The sequence below is a fragment of the Heptranchias perlo genome, chromosome 2, assembly GCF_035084215.1.
Source record: "Heptranchias perlo isolate sHepPer1 chromosome 2, sHepPer1.hap1, whole genome shotgun sequence".
Taxonomy (NCBI): Eukaryota; Metazoa; Chordata; class Chondrichthyes; order Hexanchiformes; family Hexanchidae; genus Heptranchias; species Heptranchias perlo.
In genome coordinates this window covers 117,370,632-117,398,215 of record NC_090326.1, presented here as the reverse complement: position 1 = coordinate 117,398,215, position 27,584 = coordinate 117,370,632, and the positions used below count along the sequence as shown (strand labels likewise).

The 27,584-nt window shown below is 44.3% G+C and overlaps 1 protein-coding gene across 1 annotated transcript in view; it reads left to right on the top strand.

Moving 5' to 3' along the window:
- The window catches only part of LOC137342349 (tomoregulin-1-like), a 224,748-nt gene that overhangs the window by 184,900 nt on the left and 12,264 nt on the right, over window positions 1–27,584 (top strand). The window contains exons 7-8 of the mRNA XM_068006288.1: window positions 2,907–2,963; window positions 12,990–13,104. Coding sequence (XP_067862389.1) covers window positions 2,907–2,963; window positions 12,990–13,104 — 172 coding nt within the window. The remainder of the gene's footprint in view (window positions 1–2,906; window positions 2,964–12,989; window positions 13,105–27,584) is intronic.

Sequence of the window (27,584 nt, the reverse complement as noted above, 5' to 3'; positions counted from 1 at the left end):
AACAAAGTAAGTTACTTACCTGAATGTGGGATCTGCCGACCCCACATTTAACCACACTCTTGATCGCCGCCACTTCCGACCTCCGATCCTCAGCCCCCTCCCCCCACCCTTCTGGCCTCCTCTTCCGAACCCCAATCGCAGACACCCGCCCTCTTCTCCTGCCCTTCGCTCCTCCTCCCCTTCCCTCTCACCACAGCCTCCTCTCACAATCTCCGATCGCGGACTCCCAGCCTCCTCTCCCATCCCCCGATCACCAATGCTCCCAGCCTCCTCTCCTAATCCCCGATCACCCCACCCCTGACCCCTGATCTCCCACGCTCCCGGCCACCCCAGCCCCAAGCGTCCCTGTCCCCTGATCTCCCTCCATACCCCGTGACTCCAAGCTCCCCTATCCTGATCCCAACCTTTAGTCTCCTCCGATTCCAGGCCCCCGACCCAATGCTGACCCCAGGACAAGCATTGTCTCGCCCCCCTCCATCCCCGACCCGACCCCCATTTACCTGAGGGCCACTGTGACGCTAGCAGTGACCGCATTTTTCTCCGGTCTTTTCCAGCGCGATGCTGGCTGTAGTACATTGAGGTCTGAGGCCCAATATCGCCAGAGCCTCAGACCTCACCATACTGCAGCGGGTATTTACCCCAAAAATGGGCACTCCCAAATTTCTGGGCCTTGGGATTTTGATGTCTGAATCAAATGCCCATTAGTGCTGAGCATTACCATTTTGATAAAGATATTGGGGTAAAGTTCCATGGGAGCTTTGACAGAAGATTGGCATATACCCCAGAGAAACTGTGTAATTTATGCCATTTTCCTGGGGTTTCTGCCAATCTTCCCCTGAGGTTACAGCAGGAGATTGGTGGAACCCCCCGCAGAAAATTTACCCCCTTGTATATATAAAAACTCTGCAATCTGTCAAAAATGTGGTCAAGTCTGTTTCTATGTGATCCGCTAATTAAAGTCCAGTATCATGGTAGTCTTAGTTACCTGAATATATACGACTCAAAAGAAAGCAGTGGATCAGATGTAAACTGACTAATCAATATATGGTAGATTTTATGAAAATGCCAGTAGTGTATATCAGGACTTTGGGAACTGAGGTCAGCGGGCTCACAGGATTTTCTAGCGATTAATTTCCTCAATCAGAAAGTCTTACGGTGCCCATTGACGCCGTGCCCGAATTCTCGATATCTGTTTCTAGTGAGAGAGCCTCTGTATTGAAAGGGTCAATTTGTAAAATCTATCTTTATATTTGACATGGACTAGATAAAAATTTTTGGACAGAAACTTAATGTCACATGTCACTTCTGGCTCAAGTGGATGTGTTGTGAATTTGGATAATTCCAGGCTTAAATCCCATGCTGGAAGATTGGATTTAAACATTGGTTTCAGTGGAAGGACGTCCTTTATAAAACAACCATTGAAAAGGTGACTTTTTGTTGAGATGCTGTCCAAACCTTGATGGAAAGCAGACACTATTGACATGTAAAGTCTGCTGAAACTGATCGTCAATCCAATCACGGAGACCTTGACGGTACAATAAAATATCAGGGAAAAGATAAGTAATGGGATCAATGAAGCATCCAGAAGACCTTTTTCACATAAGTAATTTTGGTAGGAAGGAATGATTATTGTGGTGTTGAAATACTCAGAAGCATCCACAGGGGTTGCTTCTCAATAGCAAGATCATCAGAGAAGTCAGTATGGAACTGAATGTAAGATTTACTCATTCCTCTCAGAGGCCGGGAGATTTGGCAAATTAATCTTCCTGACCCAGTAAGGGGCAGTGAGGTGATTTCTGATTGTATATGAGTATATTTTTAAGTAAAGCTACGATTCTTTCTATTTTTTCCCAATTTCCTTCGATCTTCTCAGGCTACACAGATTCCTACAGCCTGGCAATCTGATCCCAAGTCTCTGCTTATATTGCAGATGGATGAAGTCCATGAATGGACAAATTGCACATGGCTTATGGAGGGAACAGGCTTGATGGGCTAAATTACATTTTGTTAATCTATATTTTGCTATGACAATGCTTTAGTCCATTCAACTGTTAGACAAGAGGCTGATGATGATTTCAGTTATTATTCCCCCTCAACCATGAGCAGATGCTTGGCCTGCAAGCGATAGCTCCCTAGAGCAGTACAGCTGAGACCAGGAAGTCAGTGGAGTGGAGGATGTCACACCAGCTGCATGTTGATGCACCAGTACACCATGTCATTACACTGCCCAAAGCTGATCCCACTTTGATTGCTACAGGAATAGAGTTAAAGAAAAAGGTTCATATAGAAGAAACTGATACCAATGCAGCAACATGTCCACATAATATTGTAGTGTTAAGATGTAGTGTTTTTGGCTGAAGCAAGACACAAAAAGAATTGACAGCACCATGTGGAGAAGTATCTCATGAGCATCACAACAGTGTTTCGGTTTTGTGATCATCTGTGTGAATGTAAATCAAAACCCAGAGTGTGTGTTGATCTGATGGAGATAGTAACTGAAGATAAATTATTAAAATTGCTAAGTAACTAGTTGCAAAAAATATCCAACCATTTTCAAAGGCTGGAAAACTATCTGTGGATACTCTGGGGATTTATGTATTGATGTTTGTGGCCATTATATGTGCTGGAGTGTTAGAGGAAAAGTGACTGCACAATTAAAAAAAACACTAATCCCACTTACAACTGAAAGCTACGTGTCTAGTTTGTATTGGAAAATTAATCAGAGGTTTTGGATGGTCAAACTGGACTGATAGTTGGACAAAGTCACTTAATGTTAATACAGAAGTGAACAAAGACAGATAAAAGCATGTCCAAATATTTATTTCAGCCTTTTAGTGCTGGTGCCTTTCAAACGGGTAGTAAATCAGCCAGCTAACAGTTTCTTTATGTATCAACATTTTTTAAAGATGACACTGGTTCTTTGGGGAAGGACAATGGATTTCAGCTGGGAACAGAAGTTAAAGGTAAGTGGTAGGAAGCCTATATGTGGCTGAAAACATTCACTGCATGCTGATGAAATGATACATTTTCTGATCGCTGTGACTGTTGACAAAGAATAGGCCGGGGATCTGGATAATCTGGCTCAGATCCATATAGTGCAGATCTGCACCACTTTTAAACCAGGCTAAAGTGATCTCACCGGAAATATTACAATGCATTTAAATTAAGTCAGCAGAACTTTTCCTCCAATAAGGATGGAATTGCTTTTGGTACTCCAGTCAACAACTGGAGTAGCCAAAGGGAAGTTCCATATGTGATGGGGCTTTGAAAGGCCAGAGACATTTTAGCCAGTTTTGCAATACATTTTCAGTACTGTTTTTTTATTATTCAACTTTGTTGTCATTTTAATGAAAAATATGTTCCTCTCTATATTTAACTTTTTTTTTGCAATTGTTTTCCCCTAACAATATAGTATTTATGTGGAACCTAAAATAGCAAAATTGCCTGTTAATTCAACATAAATTTGATTGTATTCTGCCAATTCTTCAGCTGAACAGGAGGGGCTGAATAAATAGGAGACATAAAAAAGGAACTGAAAACTATCATAGGAGGAACAAACCATCAAAGTGTAGGATTCATCAACATGTCAAGTTAAAATTAAAAAGGGGATTGGTTATGAAGCACCACAAGTACAATATATTATGGTTACAGTGATATAAGGTGAAAGAACACAATTCCAGCGATATCAGGGGGCACAAGAGCTTGACTGCTCACACTTGCTATTATGCCACCAATTGTATCTACAGCCTCTGGCACACCTACCTGGCAGTGACCATAGAGAATTGGTTGTGCTGACTCCAGGTCAGCCCCAAGCCAGATGAAGATCGCTGCCATCAGCTGCAAGGACATCTACATGATAGGACGGCACTGCCAGTTGCAATCAAGGTCACCTCCCTCAATTTTTTAGCTTCTGCCTCCTTTTGCCTAATGACAGCCAATGTGCACGCATGTATCAAACAGAACTGACTGATGCGTAGTCCAGAATGCCCAGCACTTTCATCTCCTGTCCCACTGAATAGTAAAAGCAGTATGACACAACTGCCAATGTCGCTGTACTGTTGTATTTCCCAATATGGAAGTTCGTTGATGACAGCCATGTAGACATCCTGCATCCCATTGTATATGTCAGAAACTGACCTTGTAGGGAGGACATGTTCCAATACTTTACGTGTGAAGACCTTTGAAGCTGTGAGTGTCAGCTGTAAGTTACAATTTGAATGTGTGCCCTGCTGGACTATGGACATGCATGATAAGCAGTGAAAGAGTTGTAAGGTTGTGTGAGGACTTGTCATGGGCCAACAGTAAATGTGGAACAAGTTGATAAGTATCACTGCTTAACATGCAGTGAAAGAGTTGTAAAGTTGATAGGATGTACGTACAACTGTGCAATAATTATCATGAGTACTATCCAAATGGGATCCAGGAACACATCCACACAATAAAACAAGAAGATGCAGTACTTGGATACTGAATTATTTACCCATGCAAGTAAATCTTTTTAGCATGAACCATCACTTATTTATACATGCACACAATTATATATATATCTGTATTCACTTCCTGTCAAATTTTTCCATTTCAAATTCCTAGGTCCATATTAATAATGGAAGCTACCTATGAAAACTTGTCATGATATAATTACATTATCACACCAGTGGAGCAGCTGCAGTGCCATCACCGGGAGCAGGGTGTAATTAGAGCGTAACAAGTTTACATAGGTATTTTCTATTATAAATGTGGACATAGAAAATATAAAAATAATGTCAGAATGTATGAGATTGGTTTTAAGCCTCCCCACATCCAGCAGAATGGTGCATGGCGAGAGATTGAAATCAGCCGAGTCCACTCACCATTCCCGAGGCCACACCTTTCCCATCCAGCGGAATTTTATCTTCACCAAGTTTAAAGTTGGGCAAGGCTCCCACTGCAAGTAGGCAGGAGCCTAATTCAAATCATTTCATCCCCACACTACAGATACACACACACAGACACACACACATGAATGGAGGCTGGAGGTCAGGGAAGAACTGTAGTAGCATCCCCTTACCCACACACAGAAATGTACAAACTAAAACTTCACAGACCAGATGGTGCTTTTACACTGAAAGGATTGAAATTTCACATTGTTTAATTTATTTATTTAAATTGTTTTCAGAGAAACTTTTTATATTGTCCAATGAATTATTAATTGCATTGCAGTGACTGGTGATTAAAGAAAGAAGAAAGAACTTACATTTATATAGTGCCCTTCACATCCTCAGCACATTCCAAAGTACTTCACAGACAATGAAATACTTTTGAAACGTAGTCACTGTTGTTGTGTAGGTAAATCCAGCAGACAACTTGCACACTAATAGCAATGACATAAATGACCAGATAATCTGTTTTTGGTGGCACTGGTTGAGGGATAGCCAGGACACCAGGAGAACGCCCCTGCTCTTCATCAAAGAGTGCCATGGGATCCCTTACATCCACCTGAACAGAAAGACAGGACCTCGATTTAACAGTTCACCTTAAAAAAACAGCACCTCCAACAATGCAGCACCCTTATGGACTGAAGCAAAGTGTCAGTGTAGGTTATGTGCTCAAGTTTTGTAGTGGGACCTGAACCCAGAAGCTACTAACTCAGAGGTGAGAGTACTACCACTGAACCAAGCTTAGAACCAGGTACAAGGAGGTATCCTGTGCTTTGTGCCTCATGTTATGAAAATGTGTTAACCCCCATTTAAAAAGATGATAAAGGGTGGTTTTCAATGAAGGCAAGTACCCTCAGGGTACAAATTAATATTCCACCATGACTACAGAGAGAATAGCCTGTAGGTAGCCAATGTTAATGATGTTCTTTAGCCAGCATCAGGAAGTCTGGGTGAGGAACTCTCTCTCTGTTCCCCATTTCCCTGTCCTCACAATTGCTGTCTCTGTCCCCAACCTCTCTCTGCTCCTAATCTCATTGTTTGCTCCCAATCTATCTGTCTGCCCCCGATCTCCCTCTGTGCCCCTACCTCCCTCTCTGGCCCAAACTCCCTTTCTGTCCTGCAATCTCTCTCTCTATCCCCCAGTCTCGCTCTCTGTTCCCCAACCTCTCTATCCCCTGATCTCTCTGTCCCCTGATCTCTCTCTGTCCCCCAACCTCTCTGTTCCCTGATCTCTCTCTCTATCCCCTGATCTCTCTCTGTTCCCCAACCTCTCTGTTTCCCAATCTCTCTCTGTCCCCCAACCTCTCTCTGTCCCCTGATCTTTCTCTGTCCCCAAATTTCTCTGTCCCCTGATCTCTCATTCTGGCTCCATCATCTGTCTCTGACCCCAATCTTACTCACTCCTCCAGAAGTGGGTAACAGGGCCTCATTTTCTATTTTTTAAAAGGAATTGGTGTAGAGTGGCGAGCAAAGCATTTGTCATTTTTTTTATATACAGCTAGAAGCCCTGGGACTGAAGAGCATTACATTTTTTCATATAGCCTGAAGCAGGGCCACGGTTGGAGGCTGAAGTCTGGGGAGCAGTTCCTTTTTACACAGCTGAGAACGGAGGCAGTCTCTGGCTTAAGAACATGCAGCAGGATGCATTTAATAGTCAGGAGCAGAACTCTGAGTCTGAAGAGAAGGGAAAGCAGGTGGCAATTTTATTTTAATATTGCCAGGAGTCCAGCCACAGGAATGGGCCTTGAGGAAAAAAAGACAACGGGGAACAAAAAAAGACAGCTGAGGTGTGAATGAAGGAGGGAATGGGCTATTCATATTCATATTTTTAAAAATTATATTCCAAAAATTAAAAATAAAACATTAAATACTTCAAACTAATCTGCAGCCAGTTTTTGAAAATGTAAAAAGTAAAAAAAAAAGCAAGATGGCTGACAAAGTTTGGAGAGAAACTTCAGAAACGCATTCCAGCCAGTGGCCAGAACTGGAAACTGCATGATGAGAATTGGCTTCAAGGGGTAAATTTTAACCCCTAGAATGGGTGGTTTGGAGGTGGGTGGGAAGGTAAAAATTGTAAAAAAGTAAAACCTGACCCCAACTCATCCCCAACCTGCCCACTTCTGGTTTTAACGGAGGTGGGCCGAGGGACGGGAGACCAACCCGTTCTCAGGAGGCGGGTTGGTCGGTGAAATCTTTTAAGAAGGCTGCGGGCCTCCACTTTAACAACATTTTTATTTTTAACTCCTGGGGGCCAGGATTCCCGGGCCTACCGCTTCACGCCACGTAAGAGGAGGCGAGTAGGCCCGGATCAACAGGCCTTTATTGCACTGCTTGTGGGTCAGGGGGAGCAGGAGTGTTTCCTCCAGGCGCAACAAGCCTACCTGCCGTCATCCGACACATGCGATTGGCCGACCCCCCCCATGTCCGACCAACCCCACACTCTCCGACCCCCCCCACACACTCTCCGACCCCCCCCCACACTCTCCGACCCCCCCCCACACTCTCCGACCGCCCCCCACACTCTCCGACCCCCCCCACACACTCTCCGACCCCCCCCACACACTCTCCGACCCCCCATGATCTCTGACCCCTTCACCCGATCACCGACCCCCAGCAATGTACAACCACCCATGACTGATCCCCTGATGACTGCCCCCCCCCCGATGACCCCCCCCATCCCCAATGACCTACCTCCCCCAATCTAAGACTTAACTGCTGGCATCCACTCCATAGCTGCTTTCCTGTCCAACAGGCAGCCATCCTGTCAATCTGGCTAGCTGACGGGTGGGAAACCTACTGAAAAACATTGAAAGATGTCCTTACCTCAAAATCATAAGGTCGTCCGGGAAACCCATACTTCCGGGTTTCCCGTCCGGACATCCTGTCTTCCCCCCTCCCCCGCCTCCGCTTTCTTTCGGGTTTGACGTTAAAATTTACCCCCAATATACTGAACACAAAACTTTGACGTAGTAATTTATAATTGGAAATTTTAACACAAAACTGCAATCAAAAATCATGCTAACAGGAAGTAAGATAAGAGGGAATTGCATACCCAATGAAGATTTTTAATAATAGCTAGATCACAATATCATAGTATGTTACAGCACAGAAGGAGACCATTCGGCCCATCATGCCTGTGCCAGCACTTTGAAAGAGCTATCCAATTAGTCCCAGTCCCCTGTTCTTTCCCCATAGCCCTGTAAATTCTTTCCCTTCAAATATTTATCCAATTCCCTTTTGAGAGTTATTATTGAATTTGCTTTCACCACCCTTTCAGGCTGTGCATTCCAGATCATTACAACTCGCTGCTTAAAAAAAGTTTCCTCATGTCGCGTCTGGTTCTTGTGCCAATCATTGACCCTTCTGCCACTGGAAACAGCTTCTCCTTTTTTACCCTTTCAAAACCCTTCATGATTTTGAACACCTCTATCAAATCTCCCCTTAACCTTCTCTGCTCTAAGGTGAACAACCCAGCTTCTCCAGTCTCTCCACATAACTGAAGTCCCTCATCCGTAGTACCATTCTAGTAAATCTCTCTAAGGACTTGATATCCTTCCTAAAGTGTGGTGCCCAGAATTGAACACAATACTCCAACTGAGGCCTAATCAGTGTTTTATAAAGGTTTAACATAACTTCCTTGCTTTTGGATGGCATGCCTCTATTAATAAAGCCCAGGCTCCCATATGCTTTTTTAACAGCCTTCTTAACAGAAGTATAAAAGAACTGTTAAAAATAAAGTTAAAGGAACAACTATTAAAGATGAATTAAACTGCCTGTACAGCAATTTGCACAACGTCTAAAATAAAACGGGGAAATCTGAAGGCAATAATCCATAGCGAGGAACCAGATGTAGTAGGAATAACTGAAACATGGCTACATAAAAAACAGGACTAGCAACTAAATATTGCAGGTGATAACATAATCAGAAAGGATAGGGAAGGAAGAAGCGGAGGTGAGGAAGAAATATATAAGCAAATATATGAAATGAGTAAAAGACATAGAATAATAATAATCATGGGAGATTTTAACTATCCCCAAATAAACTGGCAAGAAGAGGTAGGTAAAGGGGTACAGGGAATGCAGTTTTTAGAATGTGTGCAGAACTGCTTTCTTACCCAGTATATAAAAAGCCCAACAAGAGAGGAAGCACTGCTAGATCTAATAGTGGGAAATGAACCAGAACAAATAAGAGAAGTAAGCATAGGGGAACATCTAGGCAATAGTGACCACAACATAATAAGGTTTAAGGTAAAGATTGAGAAGGACATAAGTAAGACAAAGACAAATGTAATAAATTGGAAAAAAGATGATTTTCAGTGGATGAAAATGGAACTAGGGAAAATAAACTAGAAAAATTTACTGATAAACAAAGAACTAGAACAGCAGTGGGAAACATTTAAAATGATGATCAATAGAGTCCAGGAGAAATATATTCCACTAAAAGGCAAGAACAAACTAGCCAGTAATGATACACCACGGATGAATAAAGAAATAAGGGCAAAATTGAAAGTAAAGAGAAAGGCGTACACTAAGTACATAGACAACAAAGGAGAGGATGACAAAAGGGAATACGAAAAGGTTAGGAAAGAAGTTAAAAAAAACAATTAGGAAGGCAAAGAAAAGCTATGAAATTAAATTATCAAGGAATATAAAAAGATATAGTAAAGTATTCTACTGACACATAAATAACACAAGAAAAATCAGGATAGGGATAGGGCCACTGAGGGATACACACGATAAACTCACAGGTAATGACAACAAAATAGCAGAAATATTAAATAATTACTTTGCCTCAGTAATTACCAGGGAGACTAACATGATGGGTATGACATTAGAAGAAGAGATCAAAAAAGATATAAAGACATTTAAGATAGAAAGGGGGGAGATAATTGATAAACTAATCAATCTTAGAGAGGATAAGACCCCTGGTCTGGATGGATTGCATCCATGCATATTAAAAGAAGTTAAGGAAGAGATAGCAGAGGCACTATTACATATATATAAAAATTCATTAGAAGAGGGAATAGTGCCAGAGGACTGGCAGACAGCTAATATGATTCCTATATTTAAAAAGGGAGATAGAACCAGTCCAGGGAATTATAGACCAATTAGCTTAATGTCGGTGGTAGGAAAGATAATGGAATCCTTATTCAAAGATGTAATAGAGAAACATCTAGAAACTGAAAATATAATAAAGAATAATCAGCACGGATTTCAAAAGGGAAGGTCATGCTTGACCAAACTTATTGAATTCTTTGAAGTAGTAACAGAAAGGATAGACAAGGGTAATACAGTAGATGTAATATATTTGGATTTTCAAAAGGCCTTCGATAAGGTACTGCAGAGAAGACCCATGACTAAGGTCAGAGCATGTGGAGTCAAGGGACAAGTAGCAGAATGGATAGCAAGCTGGCTGCAAAACAGAAAACAGAGAGTAGGGGTTAAAGGTGGTTACTCAGACTGGCAAAAGGTAGGAAGTGACGTTCCACAAGGATCGATGCTGGGACCACTGTTGTTCACCATTTATATAAACAATATGGACTCAGGAATCGGAAGTACAATTTCAAAATTTGCAGATAACACCAAATTGGGGGTATAGTTAGTACCGAGAAGGACTGCAACAAAATACAGGAAGACATTAATAAACTTGCTGAATGGTTGTGTAATTTGCAAATGAATTTCAACATAGATAAGTGTGAGATATTACATTTAGGTAGGAGGATTAAGATGACCACATACTGCTTAGATAATAACAGTCTAAATGGCAGAGGGATCTGGAGTACAGATACACAAATCACTAAGAGTAGTGACAGAGGTTAAAAGGCCATAAAAAAGGCAAATCATGCACTGGGGTTCATTTCTAGAGGGATAGAATTGAAAAGCAGAGAAGTTATATTAAACTTGCATAGAATCTTGGTTAGACCACACTTGGAGTACTGTGAACAGTTCTGGACTCCATATTATAAAAAGGATATAGAGGCACTTGAGAAGGTGCAAAAAAGATTTACTAGGATGAAACCAGAACTGAGAGGTTATACCTATCAGGAAAGATTGAGCAACCTGGGGATCCTTTCTCTAGAAAAGAAAAGACTGATGGGTGACCTGATAACGGTCTTTAAGATTTATGAAAGGGTTTGATAGGGTAGACATAATAAAAATGTTTCCACTTGCGGGGAGACCAGAACTAGGGGCCACAAATATAAGATAGTCACTAATAAGTCCAATTGGGAATTCAGGAGACACTTCTTTACCCAGAGAGTGATTGGAATGTGGAACTCACTACCACATGGAGTAGTTGAGGCGACTAGCATAGATGCATTTAAGGGGAAGTTAGATAAACACATGAGGAAGAAAGGAATAGAAGGATGTGCTGATAGGGTTAGATGAAATAGGGAGGGAAGAGGCCTGTGTGGAACATAAACACCAGCATGGACCTGTTGGGCTGAATGGCCTGTTTCTGTGCTGTACATTCTATGTATTTCTATGTGCCTTGTCTTGCCACCTTCAAAGATTTGGGAATATACACCCCCAAGTCTCTCTGATCCTGTGCCCCCTTTAAAATTGTATCATTTAGTTTATACTGCCTCTCCCCATTCTGCCTACCAAAATGTATCACTTCACACTTCCCTGCATTAAATTGCATCTGCCATGTGTGTGCCCATTTCACCAGTCTGTCTATGTCCCCCTGAAGTCTGTTACTATCCTCCACATTGTTTACCACATTTCTGAGATTTGTGTCATCTGCAAACTTTGAAATTATACCCTCAATACCCAAGTCCAGGGCATTGATATATATTAAAAAGAGCAGTGGTCCTAATACCAACCCCTGGGGAACACCACTGTATATTTCTCTCCAGTCTGAAAAACTATAGATGTATCTATTAATCTATTAAAAATGGAAGTGGGTAAATAAACTGCCAATGAGCTACCACTAGGAACAAACGATGGTCAGTTTTCTTCTGCTGCAGATATAATGTGGGAGTGACATCAGAACATCTCCTGTTTCATTTTCCTGGATCTCCACTTGGCTGTGCCCCAAATGTGGAAGCACTAACTGATAGTGGCCCTTACTCCTTGCACCCAATCTGCCCAGATACATTGACCAGAGCATGGCCTGAGTGCAAACTTGTGGTCAGTCAGAGGATAAAAGAAGTTTTTTCCTTCCACAGGATAGACTTAAAAGGTGGAGCCTTCTAAAACTGCTGTCTTTGGACAGCAGCCAGAAGGACTTGAAACCGGTAGCCGTTACTGCTGCTGCAAGCCTCTTCCATTTCCGCAAGGCCCTGTTAAGAGTTGGCCTGCAAATGGGGTAACATCAGGCCTAGAACAATAGCCTGAACCCAAAAATACAAATAGATTCAGTTCAGCTCCAGTGGAGCACACTTTGAGCATGTTCTGCCTGATCAGCACCCAGGTGAAGAGGAAAGGAAAATCAGCCCTAGGAAAACAACAAATCAAGCAGTCATCAAAATTCATCAAAGAAGAAAGAAGGGACTGAATCAAATCACTTCAAATACTTTCTGAAAATCCCTTTTGGCCACCATCCTGGTTTCTGCACTAGGAAATAAGATTTGTAACATAATAAAGAGTTCTTAAAAATTCAAAATTGACAAGAAATTGAGGAAACTTACCCACACAATAACATTTGTAATAAAAACAGAAAATGCTGGAAAAGCTCAGCAAGTGAGACAGTATCTGTGGAGAATGAAACAGAGTTAACGTTTCAGGTCGAAGACCTTTCGTTTGTAATGAAGACCTAACATTTGTAATATTTGATATGCCTGTAATAACGCTGTCAGAAGCCTGGGCCTATTTGAGAAGCCTGAACACTAAGTTGATGCATGTCCCTAGATGTATAAGCTAAAGGGACTAAATGGAATAGCGTGCCCTTGTGCCATCAATTTATAGAATTTTATTGATTAAGAGCAAGAAATCACAGAGAACTCCCATGAATATTCAACCCAATCATCTAAATGTCATGATGATAACTTTAAAGCAATCAACCTGTGTCAAATATGTTAAACAAGTGAAATGAGTGCAAATAATACTGACAACTATTAATTTACTTTTAAGATGCTAGTGATCAAAGAGAAGATATTTACACTGGGAACTACCAGCCATGTTCAGAAAATATCTGCATGCATGGCAAATGTGAATATATTTACGCTCGCCGAGAGACATCCTGTCTGTAAGTGTCTGATTCTCTCTTCACCCCTTGTTGTTATAATAATGAGATATTGATCAGTGTGCTTTTCAAGTTCAGATCTTTCTTTATTCTGGAGAGATCCTAAATGTAACAAGAAATAATCTTAGAAATAAAGCATTTACTCTACAATGTCTGGAAAGCATGTTTTAGGACTGGTAATATTCAGATGTATCCACCAATCCATTTGTTTGGCAACTATCCCTTCCACTATAATCTGATTACGTTTACCAGTATCATGTGATAATATGTGAAGCAATAACTTACTCAGAAGACAATAATCGGGTATCAGTGAGTCCATATTAGCTGAATATTGGTTTGTTGCCATAGCAGAGTGATCAAGTGTTACCATTTACACAATAAATAGATTTCAGCTGCACAGATAGAATACTAAATCAGTCTGCTTGTTCAAATTGATAAAGATCTTTTGCTCTGATAAATGTAAAGTCTATAAATGCAGCCTTTTAAGTGTTTGCATAGGGGAAGATGTACCCTGTTTACCATTCGTACAAAATCATAAATACATTTGTTCATATTGCTCTACAGATGGCAAACAAATGAAACGTCCACCCCTTGTGTTGCAGCAAAGCTTACAGTTTTGTACCCCATTACTATAGAATTCTCAAGTATACACAGTTAGAGCAAAGTTATGTTCATGATTGTAGATCTGGCCATTGGCGGGGGAAGATCTGTACAATGCCACAGTACTGCAAGTGCATAACTGACCTGTACATGCAAGCTGCGGGGTTAGACCCAAATTGGCAGGCTCAGCCCTAGTTGATGCTGGCGAGGAGCTCCTTTAGCTTTGCCGCAGGCTGTGGATTTCAGGTGAAACAGTGAAACTCAAATTCCAGGAAGGTTTCACTGCCTCTGGTAACAATAAGGTGGAGTATGGCCTGACATAGCCATACTCACAGAATCATACCTTTGAGCCAACGTCCCAGACTCTTCCATCACCATCCCTGGTTATGTCCTGTCCCACCGGCAGGACAGACCAACCAGAAGTGGCGGTACAGTGATATACAGTCAGGAGGGAGTGGCCCTGGGAGTCCTCAACATTGACTCCGGACCCCATGAAATCTCATGGCATCAGGTATAACATGGGCAAGGAAACCTCCTGCTGATTACCACCTACCGTCCTCCCTCAGCTGATGAATCAGTCCTCCTCCATGTTGAGCACCACTTGGAGGAAGCACTGAGGGTAGCAAGAGCACAGAATATACTCCGGGTGGGGGACTTCAATGTTCATCACCAAAAGTGGCTCGGTAGCACCACTACTGACCGAGCTGGCCGAGTGCTGAAGGACATAGCTGCCAGACTGGGCCTGCGGCAGGTGGTGAGCGAACCAACACGAGGGAAAAACCTACTTGACCTCATCCTCACCAATCTACTTGTCGCAAATGCATCTGTCCATGAGAGTATTGGTAGGAGTGACCACCGCACAGTCCTAGAAACATAGAAACATAGAAAATAGAAGCAGGAGTAGGCCATTTGGCCCTTCGAGCGTGCTCCGCCATTCAGTATGATTATGGCTGATCTTCTATCTCAATACCATATTCCCGCTCTCTCCCCATACCCCTTGATGCCTTTTGTGTCTAGAAATCTATCCAGCTCCTTCTTAAATATATTCACTGACTTGGCCTCCACAGCCTTCTGTGGTAGAGAATTCCACAGGTTCACCACCCTTTGAGTGAAGAAATTTCTCCTCATCTCAGTCCGAAATGACCTACCCTCATATCCTGAAAATGTGACCTCTCATTCTGGACACCCCAGCCAGGGGAAACATCCTCCCTGCATCCAGTCTGTCTAGCCCTGTCAGAATTTTATATGTTTCAATGAGATCCCCTCTCATTCTTCAAAACTCGAGTGAATACAGGCCTAGTCGACCCGATCTCTCCTCATATGACAGTCCTGCCATCCCAGGAATCAGTCTCATAGAATCATAGAAACTAGGAGCAAGAGTAGGCCATTCGGCCCTTCGGGCCTGCTCCGCCATTCAAAATTATCATGGCTGATTGTCTAACTCAGTACCCTAGTCCCGCTTTTTCCCCATATCCCTTGATCCCTTTAGCATTAAGAAATATATCTATCTCCTTCTTGAATACATCTAATGACTTGGCCTCAACTGCCTTCTGTGGTAGAGAATTCCACAGGTTCACCACCCTTTGAGTGAAGAAATTTCTCCTCATCTCGGTTCTAGACGGCATACTCCGTTTCCTGAGACTGTGACCCCTGGTTCTGGACTCCCCAGCCATCGGGAACATCCTCCCTGCATCTAGTCTGTCTAGTCCTGTTAGAATTTTATATGTTTTGATGAGATCCCCTCTCATTCTTCTAAACTCTAGTCAACCCAATCTCTCCTCATACGTCAGTCCTGCCATCCCAGGAATCAGTCTGGTAAACATTCGTTGCGCTCCCTCCATGGCAAGGACATCCTTCCTCAGATAAGGAGACCAGAACTGCACACAATACTCCAGATGTGGTCTCACCACATGGTTCCTTCGTGACAGGAAATATATCTATCTCCTTCTTGAATATATTTAATGACTTGGCCTCCACTGCCTTCTGTGTTTTTTTTTTATTCGTTCATGGGATGTGGGCTTCGCTGGCAAGGCCGGCATTTATTGCCCATCCCTAATTGCCCTTGAGACGGTGGTGGTGAGCCGCCTTCTTGAACCGCTGCACTCCATGTGGTGAAGGTTCTCCCACAGTGCTGTTAGGAAGGGAGTTCCAGGATTTTGACCCAACGGCGATGAAGGAACGGCGATATATTTCCAAGTCGAGATGGTGTGTGACTTGGACGGGACGTGCAGGTGGTGTTGCTCCCATGTACCTGCTGTTCTTGTCCTTCTAGGTGGTAGAGGTCGCGGGTTTGGGAGGTGCTGTCGAAGAAGCCTTGGCAAGTTGCTGCAGTGCATCCTGTAGATGGTACACACTGCAGCCACAGTGCGACGGTGGTGAAGGGAATGAATGTTTAGGGTGGTGGATGGGGTGCCAATCAAGCGGGCTGCTTTGTCCTGGATGATGTCGAGCTTCTTGAGTGTTGTTGGAGCTGCACTCATCCAGGCAAGTGGAGAGCATTCCATCACACTCCTGACTTGTGCCTTATAGATGGTGGAAAGGCTTTGGGGAGTCAGGAGGTGAGTCACTCGCCGCAGAATACCCAGCCTCTGACCCGCTCTTGTAGCCACAGTATTTATATGGCTGGTCCAGTTAAGTTTCTGGTCAATGGTCACTCCCAGGATGTTGATGGTGGGGGTGGAAGAGTGTGGCACCAAGGAGCCCTAGTAAAATTGAAGTTAATGGGAATCAGGGGGAAAACTCTCTAGTGGCTGGAGTCATATATAGCACAAAGGAAGATGGTAGTAGTTGTTGGAGGCCAATCATCTCAGCCCCAGAACATTGCTGCAGGAGTTCCTCAGGACAGTGTCCTAGGCCCAACCATCTCCAACAGGAGAGAGTCTAACCACCTCCCCTTGACATTCAACGGCATTACCATCGCCGAATCCCCCACCATCAACATCCTGGGGGTCACCATTGACTAGAAACTTAACTGGACCATCCACATAAATACTGTGGCTACAAGGGCAGGTCAGAGGCTGGGTATTCTGCAGCGAGTGACTCACCTCCTGACTCTCCAAAGGCTTTCCACCATCTACAAGGCACAAGTAAGGAGTGTGATGGAATACTCTCCATTTGCCTGGATGAGTGCAGCTCCAACAACACTCAAGAAGCTCGACACCATCCAGGACAAAACAGCCCGCTTGATTGGCACCCCATCCACCACCCTAAACATTCACTCCCTTCACCACCGGCGCACTGCGGCTGCAATGTGTACCATCCACAGGATGCTCTGCAGCAACTTGCCAAGGCTTCTTCGACAGCACCTCCCAAAACCACGACCTCTACAACCTAGAAGGACAAGGGTAGCAGGCACATGGGAACAACACCACCTGCACGTTCCCCTCCAAGTCACACACCATCCCGACTTGGAAATATATTGCTGTTCCTTCATTGTCGCTGGGTCAAAATCCTGGAACTCCCTTCTTAACAGCACTGTGGGAGAACCTTCACCACACAGACTGCAGTGGTTCAAGAAGGTGGCTCACCACCACCTTCTCAAGGGCAATTAGGGATGAGCAATAAATGCTGGCCTCGCCAGTGACGCCCACATCCCATGAACGAATAATAAAAAAATAAGGTGCGGTCATAAATATTGCATTATTCATTCCAGTTGTGCTCGTGCCATCACAAGTAGACCAATAGTTTAAGGAGGGACATGAAGCTGGTTGACATTAATGCTTGTTTAAAGATGATATTACCAATAATATAAATTTTGATCTTAAATAAGCTTTATCCTTTAATGGAAATTCTCAAGGATGTTTGTGTTAAGTGGTTAAATACTTTCCATGTATCTAGTTTCCTATTACAATCCCAGTGAAGAGTAAGCTTGGACTTCATGGAGCAGACATATACATCACCAGCCAACAACTGTTAAGGTGTTATGGATATGAAAACATCATCATTATATTTCACAAAACAATTTGCAATAAAATTAACCAATCGTGTGTAAAACCTGGATTTTATCCAACTGATCCACTCAATCCAGGAATGTTGAATATGTAAAGACACTATGTTAATTTTGTGCTTGTTCGTCAGTTAATGTTAAACTGTAAAACCAGCTTAATTGTTAGCAAACTACTCGCAATATACAATAGTGAAAAATGCTTTAAAATGGTTTTCATAGTAGGGTTGGAAATACGTCTGGGCCTGTCTTTGGGGCCAGTGCCTGTCGCACACGAAGAGGCAGCTCGCGCATTGAGGTTGACAAATATCAGACCTCTTGCCTCGCCAGCAGCGGCCCGAATGTAGGTTCCGGGAGGGGTGGGGTGCAGAGTTTTCAACGGGAGGGGAGGACGTGATCGTGACAACTGTGGAGTTGAGGGAGCACTCTTGCTCCTCCTAGCTCCACAGGAAGGTTTTGTAAAGAAAGTGTTTCCAAAGAACTGACCCTTAGTTGGCGGCCACAGTGGCCGCTGAAGAATCCTGAGTGGGACATGCCTGATCTTTGCCCTGTCATCACTACCCAATTTCTGTGAGGGCATCTAAAACAGGCGGTAGGCCCCTCATTTGCATATGTCCTTGGGACGCAGGATGTTGGTCCCCAAAATGCCCGTTTTATGCCCGGTGCAATTAGAATTATTCTTTTTTTTTATTCATTCATGGGATGTGGGCATCGCTGGCGAGGCCAGCATTTATTGCCCATCCCTAATTGCCCTTAAGAAGGTGGTGGTGAGCCACCTTCTTGAACCGCTGCAGTCCATGTGGTGAAGGTTCTCCCACAGTACTGTTAGGGAGGGAGTTCCAGGATTTTGACCCAGCAACGATGAAGGAACGGTGATATATTTCATAGAGTCATAGAGTTATACAGCACGGATAGAGGCCCTTCGGCCCATCGTGTCCGCGCCGGCCATCAAGCCCTGTCTACTCTAATCCCATATTCCAGCATTTGGTCCGTAGCCTTGTATGCTATGGCATTTCAAGTGCTCATCCAAATGCTTCTTGAATGTTGTGAGGGTTCCTGCCTCCACAACCTTTTCAGGTAGTGAGTTCCAGACTCCAACCACCCTCTGGGTGAAAAAGTTCTTTCTCAAATCCCCTCTAAACCTCCCGCCTTTTACCTTGAATCTATGTCCCCTTGTTACAGAACCCTCAACGAAGGGAAAAAGCTCCTTAGTATCCATCCTATCTGTGCCCCATATAATTTTGTACATCTCAATCATGTCCCCCCTCAGCCTCCTCTGCTCCAAGGAAAACAAACCCAATCTTCCCAGTCTCTCTTCATAGCTGAAGCGCTCCAGCCCTGGTAACATCCTGGTGAATCTCCTCTGCACCCTCTCCAAAGCGATCACATCCTTCCTGTAGTGCGGCGACCAGAACTGCACACAGTACTCCAGCTGTGGCCTAACCAGTGTTTTATACAGCTCCATCATAACCTCCTTGCTCTTATATTCTATGCCTCGGCTAATAAAGGCAAGTATCCCATATGCCTTCTTTACCACCTTATCTACCTGTTCCGCCGCCTTCAGGGATCTATGAACTTGCACACCAAGATCCCTCTGACCCTCTGTCTTGCCTAGGGTCCTCCCATTCATTGTGTATTCCCTTGCCTTGTTAGTCCCTCCAAAGTGCATCACCTCGCACTTTTCCGGGTTAAATTCCATTTGCCACTGTTCCACCCATCTGACCAACCCATCTATATCGTCCTGCAGACTGAGGCTATCCTCCTTGCTATTTACCACCCTACCAATTTTTGTATCATCAGCGAACTTACTGATCATACCTTTCACATTCATATCCAAGTCGTTAATGTAGACCACAAACAGCAAGGGACCCAACACCGATCCCTGTGGTACCCCACTGGCCACAGGCTTCCAGTCACAAAAACAACCTTCGACCATCACCCTCTGCCTTCTGCCACTAAGCCAGTTTTGTATCCAAAGTGCCAAGGCACCCTGGATTCCATGGGCTCGTACCTTCTTGACCAGTCTCCTGTGCGGGATTTTATCGAAGGCCTTACTGAAATCCATGTATACCACATCCACTGCGTTACCCTCATCCACACGCCTAGTCACCCCCTCAAAAAATTCAATCAAATTAGTCAGACATGATCTTCCCTTGACAAAGCCATGTTGACTATCCCTGATTAATCCTTGCTTCTCCAAGTGGAGACTAATTTTGTCCTTCAGAATTTTTTCCAATAATTTTCCTACCACTGATGTTAGGCTCACTGGCCTGTAGTTCCCCGCTTTTTCCCTACTCCCCTTCTTGAATAATGGTACTACATTAGCGGTTCTCATTAGCGGTTTCCAAGTCAGGATGGTGTGTGACTTGGAGGGGAACGTGCAGGTGGTGTTGTTCCCATGTGGTTGCTGCTCTTGTCCTTCTAGGTGGTAGAGGTCACAGGTTTGGGGGGTGCTGTCGAAGAAGCCTTGGTGAGTTGTTGCAGTGCATCCTGTGGATGGTACACACTGCAGCCACTGTGCGCCGGTGGTGAAGGGAGTGAATGTTTAGGGTGGTGGATGGGGTGCCAATCAAGCGGGCTGCTTTGTCCTGGATGGTGTCGAGCTTCTTGAGTGTTGTTGGAGCTGCACTCATCCAGGCAAGTGGAGAGTATTCCATCACACTCCTGACTTATGCCTTGTAGATGGTGGAAAGCCTTTGGGGAGTCAGGAAGTGAGTCACTTGCCGCAGAATACCCAGCCTCTGACCTGCTCTTGTAGCCACAGTATTTATATGGCTGGTCCAGTTCAGTTTCTGGTCAATGGTGACCCCCAGGATGTTGATGGTGGGGGATTCGGCGATGGTGATGTCGTTGAATGTCAAGGGGAGGTGGTTAGACTCTCTTTTTTTAGAGACGGTCATTGCCTGACACTTGTCTGGCGCGAATGTTACTTGCCACTTATCAGCCCAAGCCTGGATGTTGTCCAGATCTTGCTGCATGCGGGCTCGGACTGCTTCATTATTTGAGGGGTTGCGAAAGGAACTGAACACTGTGCAATCATCAGTGAACATCCCCATTTCTGACCTTATGATGGAGGGAAGGTCATTGATGAAGCAGCTGAAGATAGTTGGGCCTAGGACACTGCCCTGAGGAACTCCTGCAGCAATGTCCTGGGGTTGAGATGGTTGGCCTCCAACAACCACTACCATCTTCCTTTGTGCTAGGTACGACTCCAGCCACTGAAGAGTTTTCCCCCTGATTCCCTGAATCATAGAAAGGTTACAGTGTGGAAGGAGGCCATTCAGCCCTTCGAGTCCGTGCTGGCTCTATGCAAGAGCAATCTAGCTAGTCCCATTCCCCCGCCCTATCCCTGTAGGGGAGCCCGATCCGATCCTGGCAGCTTCCCGCCGGGCAGGTGAGGTTAAAATTAATCCCACAGTCTTCAAGCTGCAAATTATTTCCTTTCAAATACTTATCCAGTTCCCTTTTGAAGGCCACGATTGAATCTGCCTCCACCACCCCCTCTGGCAGGGTATTCCAGATCCTAACCACTCACTGTGTAAAAAAGTTTTTCCTCATGTCACCTTTGGTTCTTTTCCTGGATTCTGAGTGAGTTGGATGAAATCCAGGCTTCACACACACACAGTTAATATGATTGCACTTGCATGCTCGGTTATCTACCATCATTGTCTAGCTCTGAATGACCACTTGAAGTGAAAGCCTAACATAATATTGGGAAAAATTAATAGAACCATACAATGAGCACAAAATGGTTTTGCCAGAAGGAAACAGAGTAAGCACAGCCAAAATCAGCAGCATATGGAAAAATCAGTGAAATCTGAACACTCCATTAAATGCTAAATTAATCAGGAAACACTCAATTGGTGAAGGAAATTACTCAATGTGGCCCCACAGCTTATAACCATGTTAAACAAACAGCAGACTGGTGTTACCAAACCTTTAACTATGTTTCCATCGCCATCACTTGTTTACCACAAGTAGGTAGACAAGGTGACATCACAAATATATATATATATTTTTTTTATTCGTTCACGGGATGTGGGCGTCGCTGGCAAGGCCGGCATTTATTGCCCATCCCTAATTGCCCTCGAGAAGGTGGTGGTGAGCCGCCTTCTTGAACCGCTGCAGTCCGTGTGGTGACGGTTCTCCCACAATGCTGTTAAGAAGGGAGTTCCAGGATTTTGACCCAGCGACAATGAAGGAACGGTGATATATTTCCAAGTCGGGATGGTGTGTGACTTGGAGGGGAACGTGCAGGTGGTGTTGTTCCCATGCGCCTGCTGCCCTTGTCCTTCTAGGTGGTGGAGGTCGCGGGTTTGGGAGGTGCTGTCGAAGAAGCCTTGGCGAGTTGCTGCAGTGCATCCTGTGGATGGTGCACACTGCAGCCACAGTGCGCCGGTGGTGAAGGGAGTGAATGTTTAGGGTGGTGGATGGGGTGCCAATCAAGCGGGCTGCTTTATCTTGGATGGTGTCGAGCTTCTTGAGTGTTGTTGGAGCTGCACTCATCCAGGCAAGTGGAGAGTATTCCATCACACTCCTGACTTGTGCCTTGTAGATAGTGGAAAGGCTTTGCGGAGTCAGGAGGTGAGTCACTCGCCGCAGAATACCCAGCCTCTGACCTGCTCTCGTAGCCACAGTATTTATATGGCTGGTCCAGTTAAGTTTCTGGTCAATGGTGACCCCCAGGATGTTGATGGTGGGGGATTCGGCGATGGTAATGCCGTTGAATGTCAAGGGGAGGTGGTTAGACTCTCTCTTGTTGGAGATGGTCATTGCCTGACACTTATCTGGCGCAAATGTTACTTGCCACTTATCAGCCCAAGCCTGGATGTTGTCCAGGTCTTGCTGCATGCAGGCTCGGACTGCTTCATTATCTGAGGGGTTGCGAATGGAACTGAACAATGTACAGTCATCAGCGAACATCCCCATTTCTGACCTTATGATTGAGGGAAGGTCATTGATGAAGCAGCTGAAGATGGTTGGGCCAAGGACACTGCCCTGAGGAACTCCTGCAGCAATGCCCTGGGGCTGAGATGACTGGCCTCCAACAACCACTACCATCTTCCTTTGTGCCAGGTATGACTCCAGCCATTGGAGAGTTTTCCCCCTGATTCCCATTGACTTCAATTTTACTAGGGCTCCTTGGTGCCACACTCGGTCAAATGCTGCCTTGATGTCATGGGCAGTCACTCTCACCTCACCTCTGGAATTCAGCTCTTTTGTCCATGTTTGGACCAAGGCTGTAATGAGGTCTGGAGCCGAGTGGTCCTGGCGGAACCCAAACTGAGCATCGGTGAGCAGGTTATTGGTGAGTAAGTGCCGCTTGATAGCACTGTCGACGACACCTTCCATCACTTTGCTGATGATTGAGAGTAGACTGATGGGGCGGTAATTGGCCGGATTGGATTTGTCCTGCTTTTTGTGGACAGGACATACCTGGGCAATTTTCCACATTGTCGGGTGGATGCCAGTGTTGTAGCTGTACTGGAACAGCTTGGCTAGAGGCGCAGCTAATTCTGGAGCACAAGTCTTCAGCACTACAGCTGGGATGTTGTCGGGGCCCATAGCCTTTGCTGTATCCAGTGCACTCAGCCGTTTCTTGATATCACGTGGAGTGAATCGAATTGGCCGAAGACTGGCTTCCGTGATGGTGGGGATATCGGGAGGAGGCTGAGATGGATTATCCACTCGGCACTTCTGGCTGAAGATGGTTGCAAACGCTTCAGCCTTGTCTTTTGCACTCACGTGCTGGACTCCGCCATCATTGAGAATGGGGATGTTTGCAGAGCCTCCTCCTCCCGTTAGTTGTTTAATTGTCCACCACCATTCACGACTGGATGTGGCAGGACTGCAGAGCTTTGATCTGATCCGTTGGTTGTGGAATCGCTTAGCTCTGTCTATAGCATGTTGCTTCCGCTGTTTAGCATGCATGTAGTCCTGAGTTGTAGCTTCACCAGGTTGGCACCTCATTTTTAGGTACGCCTGGTGCTGCTCCTGGCATGCTCTTCTACACTCCTCATTGAACCAGGGTTGATCCCTTGGCTTGTTGGTAATGGTGGAGTGAGGAATATGCCGGGCCATGAGGTTACAGATTGTGCTGGAATACAATTCTGCTACTGCTGATGGCCCACAGCGCCTCATGGATGCCCAGTTTTGAGCTGCTAGATCTGTTCTGAATCTATCCCATTTAGCACGGTGGTAGTGCCACACAACACGTTGGATGGTGTCCTCAGTGCGAAGACGGGATTTCATCTCCACAAGGACTGTGCGGTGGTCACTCCTACCAATACTGTCATGGACAGATGCATTTGCGACAGGTAGATTGGTGAGGACGAGGTCAAGTAAGTTTTTCCCTCGTGTTGGTTCGCTCACCACCTGCCGCAGGCCCAGTCTAGCAGCTATGTCCTTCAGGACTCGGCCAGCTCGGTCAGTAGTGGTGCTACCGAGCCACTCTTGGTGATGGACATTGAAGTCCCCCACCCAGAGTACATTTTGTGCCGTTGCTACCCACAGTGCTTCCTCCAAGTGGTGTTCAACATGGAGGAGGACTGATTCATCAGCTGAGGGAGGATGGTAGGTGGTAATCAGCAGGAGGTTTCCTTGCCCATGTTTGACCTGATGCCATGAGATTTCATGGGGTCCAGAGTCAATGTTGAGGACTCCCAGGGCCACTCCCTCCTGACTGTATATCACTGTACCACCACCTCTGGTGGGTCTGTCCTGCCGGTGGGACAGGACATACCCAGGGATCGTGATGGAAGAGTCTGGGACGTTGGCTGAAAGATATGATTCTGTGAGTATGGCTATGTCAGGCTGTTGCTTGACTAGTCTGTGGGACAGCTCTCCCAATTTTGGCACAAGTCCCCAGATGTTAGTAAGGAGGACCTTGCAGGGTCGACTGGGCTTGGTGTTTTGCCGTTGTCGTGTCCGGTGCCTTGTGGTCCGATGCCGGGTGGTCCGTCCGGTTTTATTCTTATTATGACTTTTCGTCGCGAGATTTTACAACTGAGTGGCTTGCTGGGCCATTTCAGAGGGCAATTAAGAATCAACCACATTGCTGTGGGTCTGGAGTCACATATCGGCCAGACCGGGTAAGGGCGGCAGGCTTCCTTCCCTAAAGGACATTAATGAACCAGATGGGTTTTTACGACAATCCGGTAGTTTCATGGCCATCATTACTGATACTAGTATTTTTAATTCCAGATTTTTATTTAATTAATTGAATTTAATTAATTAATTGAATTTAAATTCGCCAGCTGCCGTGGCGGGATTTTGAACTCATGACTCTGGATTTTAGTCCAGGCCTCTGGATTACTAGCCCAGTAACATAACCACTATGCTACCATACCCTAAACTAGCAAGTAAAAGAATTAACCCAACTCTAAGGATATTAGCAATTTGAAGACTGTGGGATTAATTTTAATTTAACCTGCCCGGCGGGAAACTGCCAGGATCAGATTGGGCTCCTGTTTTACAGGCTTTAGCAAATTTAGCTTTAGAAATTAGTTATTCAAAAGCAAATTTCAGATTGTGAATTTTTTTTTTGCAAAAGTTGTGGAATATTATCGGGAATATTCTAAAATTTTGACTGGCATTGTAACGACACGAGAATTCTATAATTGGTGCTCACCTTTCTATAAAGTCTCTTACCACACCTTCCTTTTTCACTCTTTAGAATTTCAACCTACAGAACTTACCCAGAAAGCTCAGATTATCTGCATTGCCTAGAGGGGAACTTATTTTTCCCTTGATGTGTCCTGCAGTTTCACAAAGTCTGTATGATTTGTAAAATCTCATTTTAATATTGCCAATTTCGGCTCTTTTTAACGGCTTTTTAGTTGAAAGTATCTCAGATCTCCAAACTTTTTCTTCTTTGTTTTCAAAACAGAAAAAGGTCTTGAATTTACTGTAGTCAAGGGACTCTTCTGTTACCAAAGGACTATAATGTAAACTGTAATTAGCTTCTCATATCAGGCAAGTATTTTATTTAGGTTAAGTAACAGAGACCTCAAATTTCCTGCTGCCATAAAAAGTGTCAGTTGAGAGCCTGGACAGTTGACATTTCTAGGGAGGATGTTACATATCCCTCTAGGTACATTTTCAATCTGAAGTCAAAGCTTTGCAGGACACACCAAGGGAAAAATAAGTTCCCCTCTAGGCATTGCAGATAATCTGAACTTTCTATACAGTTAGTATAGAAAGATGAGCACCAATTATAGAATTCTAACATCATTACAATGCCATGTCAAATTCTTAGAATATTCCCGATAATATTCCACAACTTCTGCAAAAAAAAATTCACAATCTGAAATTTGCTTTTGAATAACTTTGGGAGCATAAACTCCTTAAATTAGCACCCTACTTTTGACATTTGGCGCCTGCAGCTCGCCGGCAGCATTTAAATAAGGCCCAAAGCTGAATTTGGCTTTGACATCAGGCTGACATTGACTGGTGTGTGGAGTGGTTGCTCTGCCTACTTCGTGCCCATTTTGGGCATGTCGAATTCATAATGCAAACTAGCAGGACTGATTAATAGAATTGATCTGGGTAAAAGATATTTGGAAAAGCAAGTTCTATAAAGGAAGAAGGAACTTGCATTCCTGCTTGCTCTCCTACCATAACTCTGGCAGAACTCCCAGGGAAATGGCAACAGCCATTTACATTGATCCTCTGGGGATTCTCCTGGACACCTGTTGGGATTACAATGGGAGATCAGTAGAATCATGGAATTTCAGGACCAGAGTGTCGTACCATATCCTCAGGTGATCCCAAAGCTTTTTACAACCAATTGCTTACATTTAAAGTGTAGTCATTGTTGTTATGCAGGCAAACATAGCAGCCAATCTGCACTCAACAAGGTCCCACAAACAGCAAATGAATGAAAGGCTGTTTTCGGCCATGTTGGTTGAGGAAGCAATGTTTGCCAGGGTATCAGGAGAACTCCCTGAACAGTGTTATGGGATTTTTACACCCACCCGAGCAGGCAGTTAGGGCCTCAATTTAGCATTCCCAAATGTCAACCACTGAAACATGTAGTGGAGCTTGAACCCACAATGTTCTAACACAGAGACAAAGAGTTCTACCTACTGAGCCAAGTTGATACAGTCCTTAATTCTACAAGCCCTCCATGGCCTCACCACCAGCCCCTCCCCCCCATCTCTGTAACCTCCTCCAGCCCTACAACCCTCCAAGATCTCTGCACTCCTCCAATTTTGGCCTCTTGCACATCCCCGATTTTCATTGCTTCACCATTGGTGGCCGTGCCTTCAACTGCTTAGGCCCTAAGCTCTGGAATACCCTCCCTAAACCTCTCTGCTTCTCTATCTCTCTCTCCACCTTTAAAGCGCTCCTTAAAACATATCTCTTTGACCAAGCTTTTGGTCACCTGTCCCAATATGGCTCGGTGTCAAATTTTGTTTGAAAGAACTCCTGTGAAGCGCCTTAGGATGTTTTACTATGTTAAAGGCACTATATAAATGCAATTGTTGTTGTTAATCTTTACCTGCATGTTTTTAGCTCCTCTCAAAATCAATACAAATTTTTCTGAATTTTCTGCAATGAAACATTTTTGTAATGATCTTGTTTGCAGCTGAATTCCTTTGAATGTAATTAGTAAACTACAGAATGATAAAGTAATAGCATAAATCTAATCCGTGAAATATCAACATCAGCTAAATTATCTGAGGAATTGTTAGAGAGTGTCCATTTGAAATTGACTGCTCTCTTTGCATCCATGCTCCCGACTAATATTGCAGGATGTCACTATGGGTTCAAACAAAGTTTGTAAACTCAAACTGTAGGTTACAGTTTGAGAAATTTTATTAACTGATTAAATAAAATTGCAACAAATCACTTGCATTCATGTAAGTCATAGGGTGAAATTGATTATTAAAGTGACTCTGACTTCATTGAAGAGTCTTTGGAAAACCTTTTATTGTCC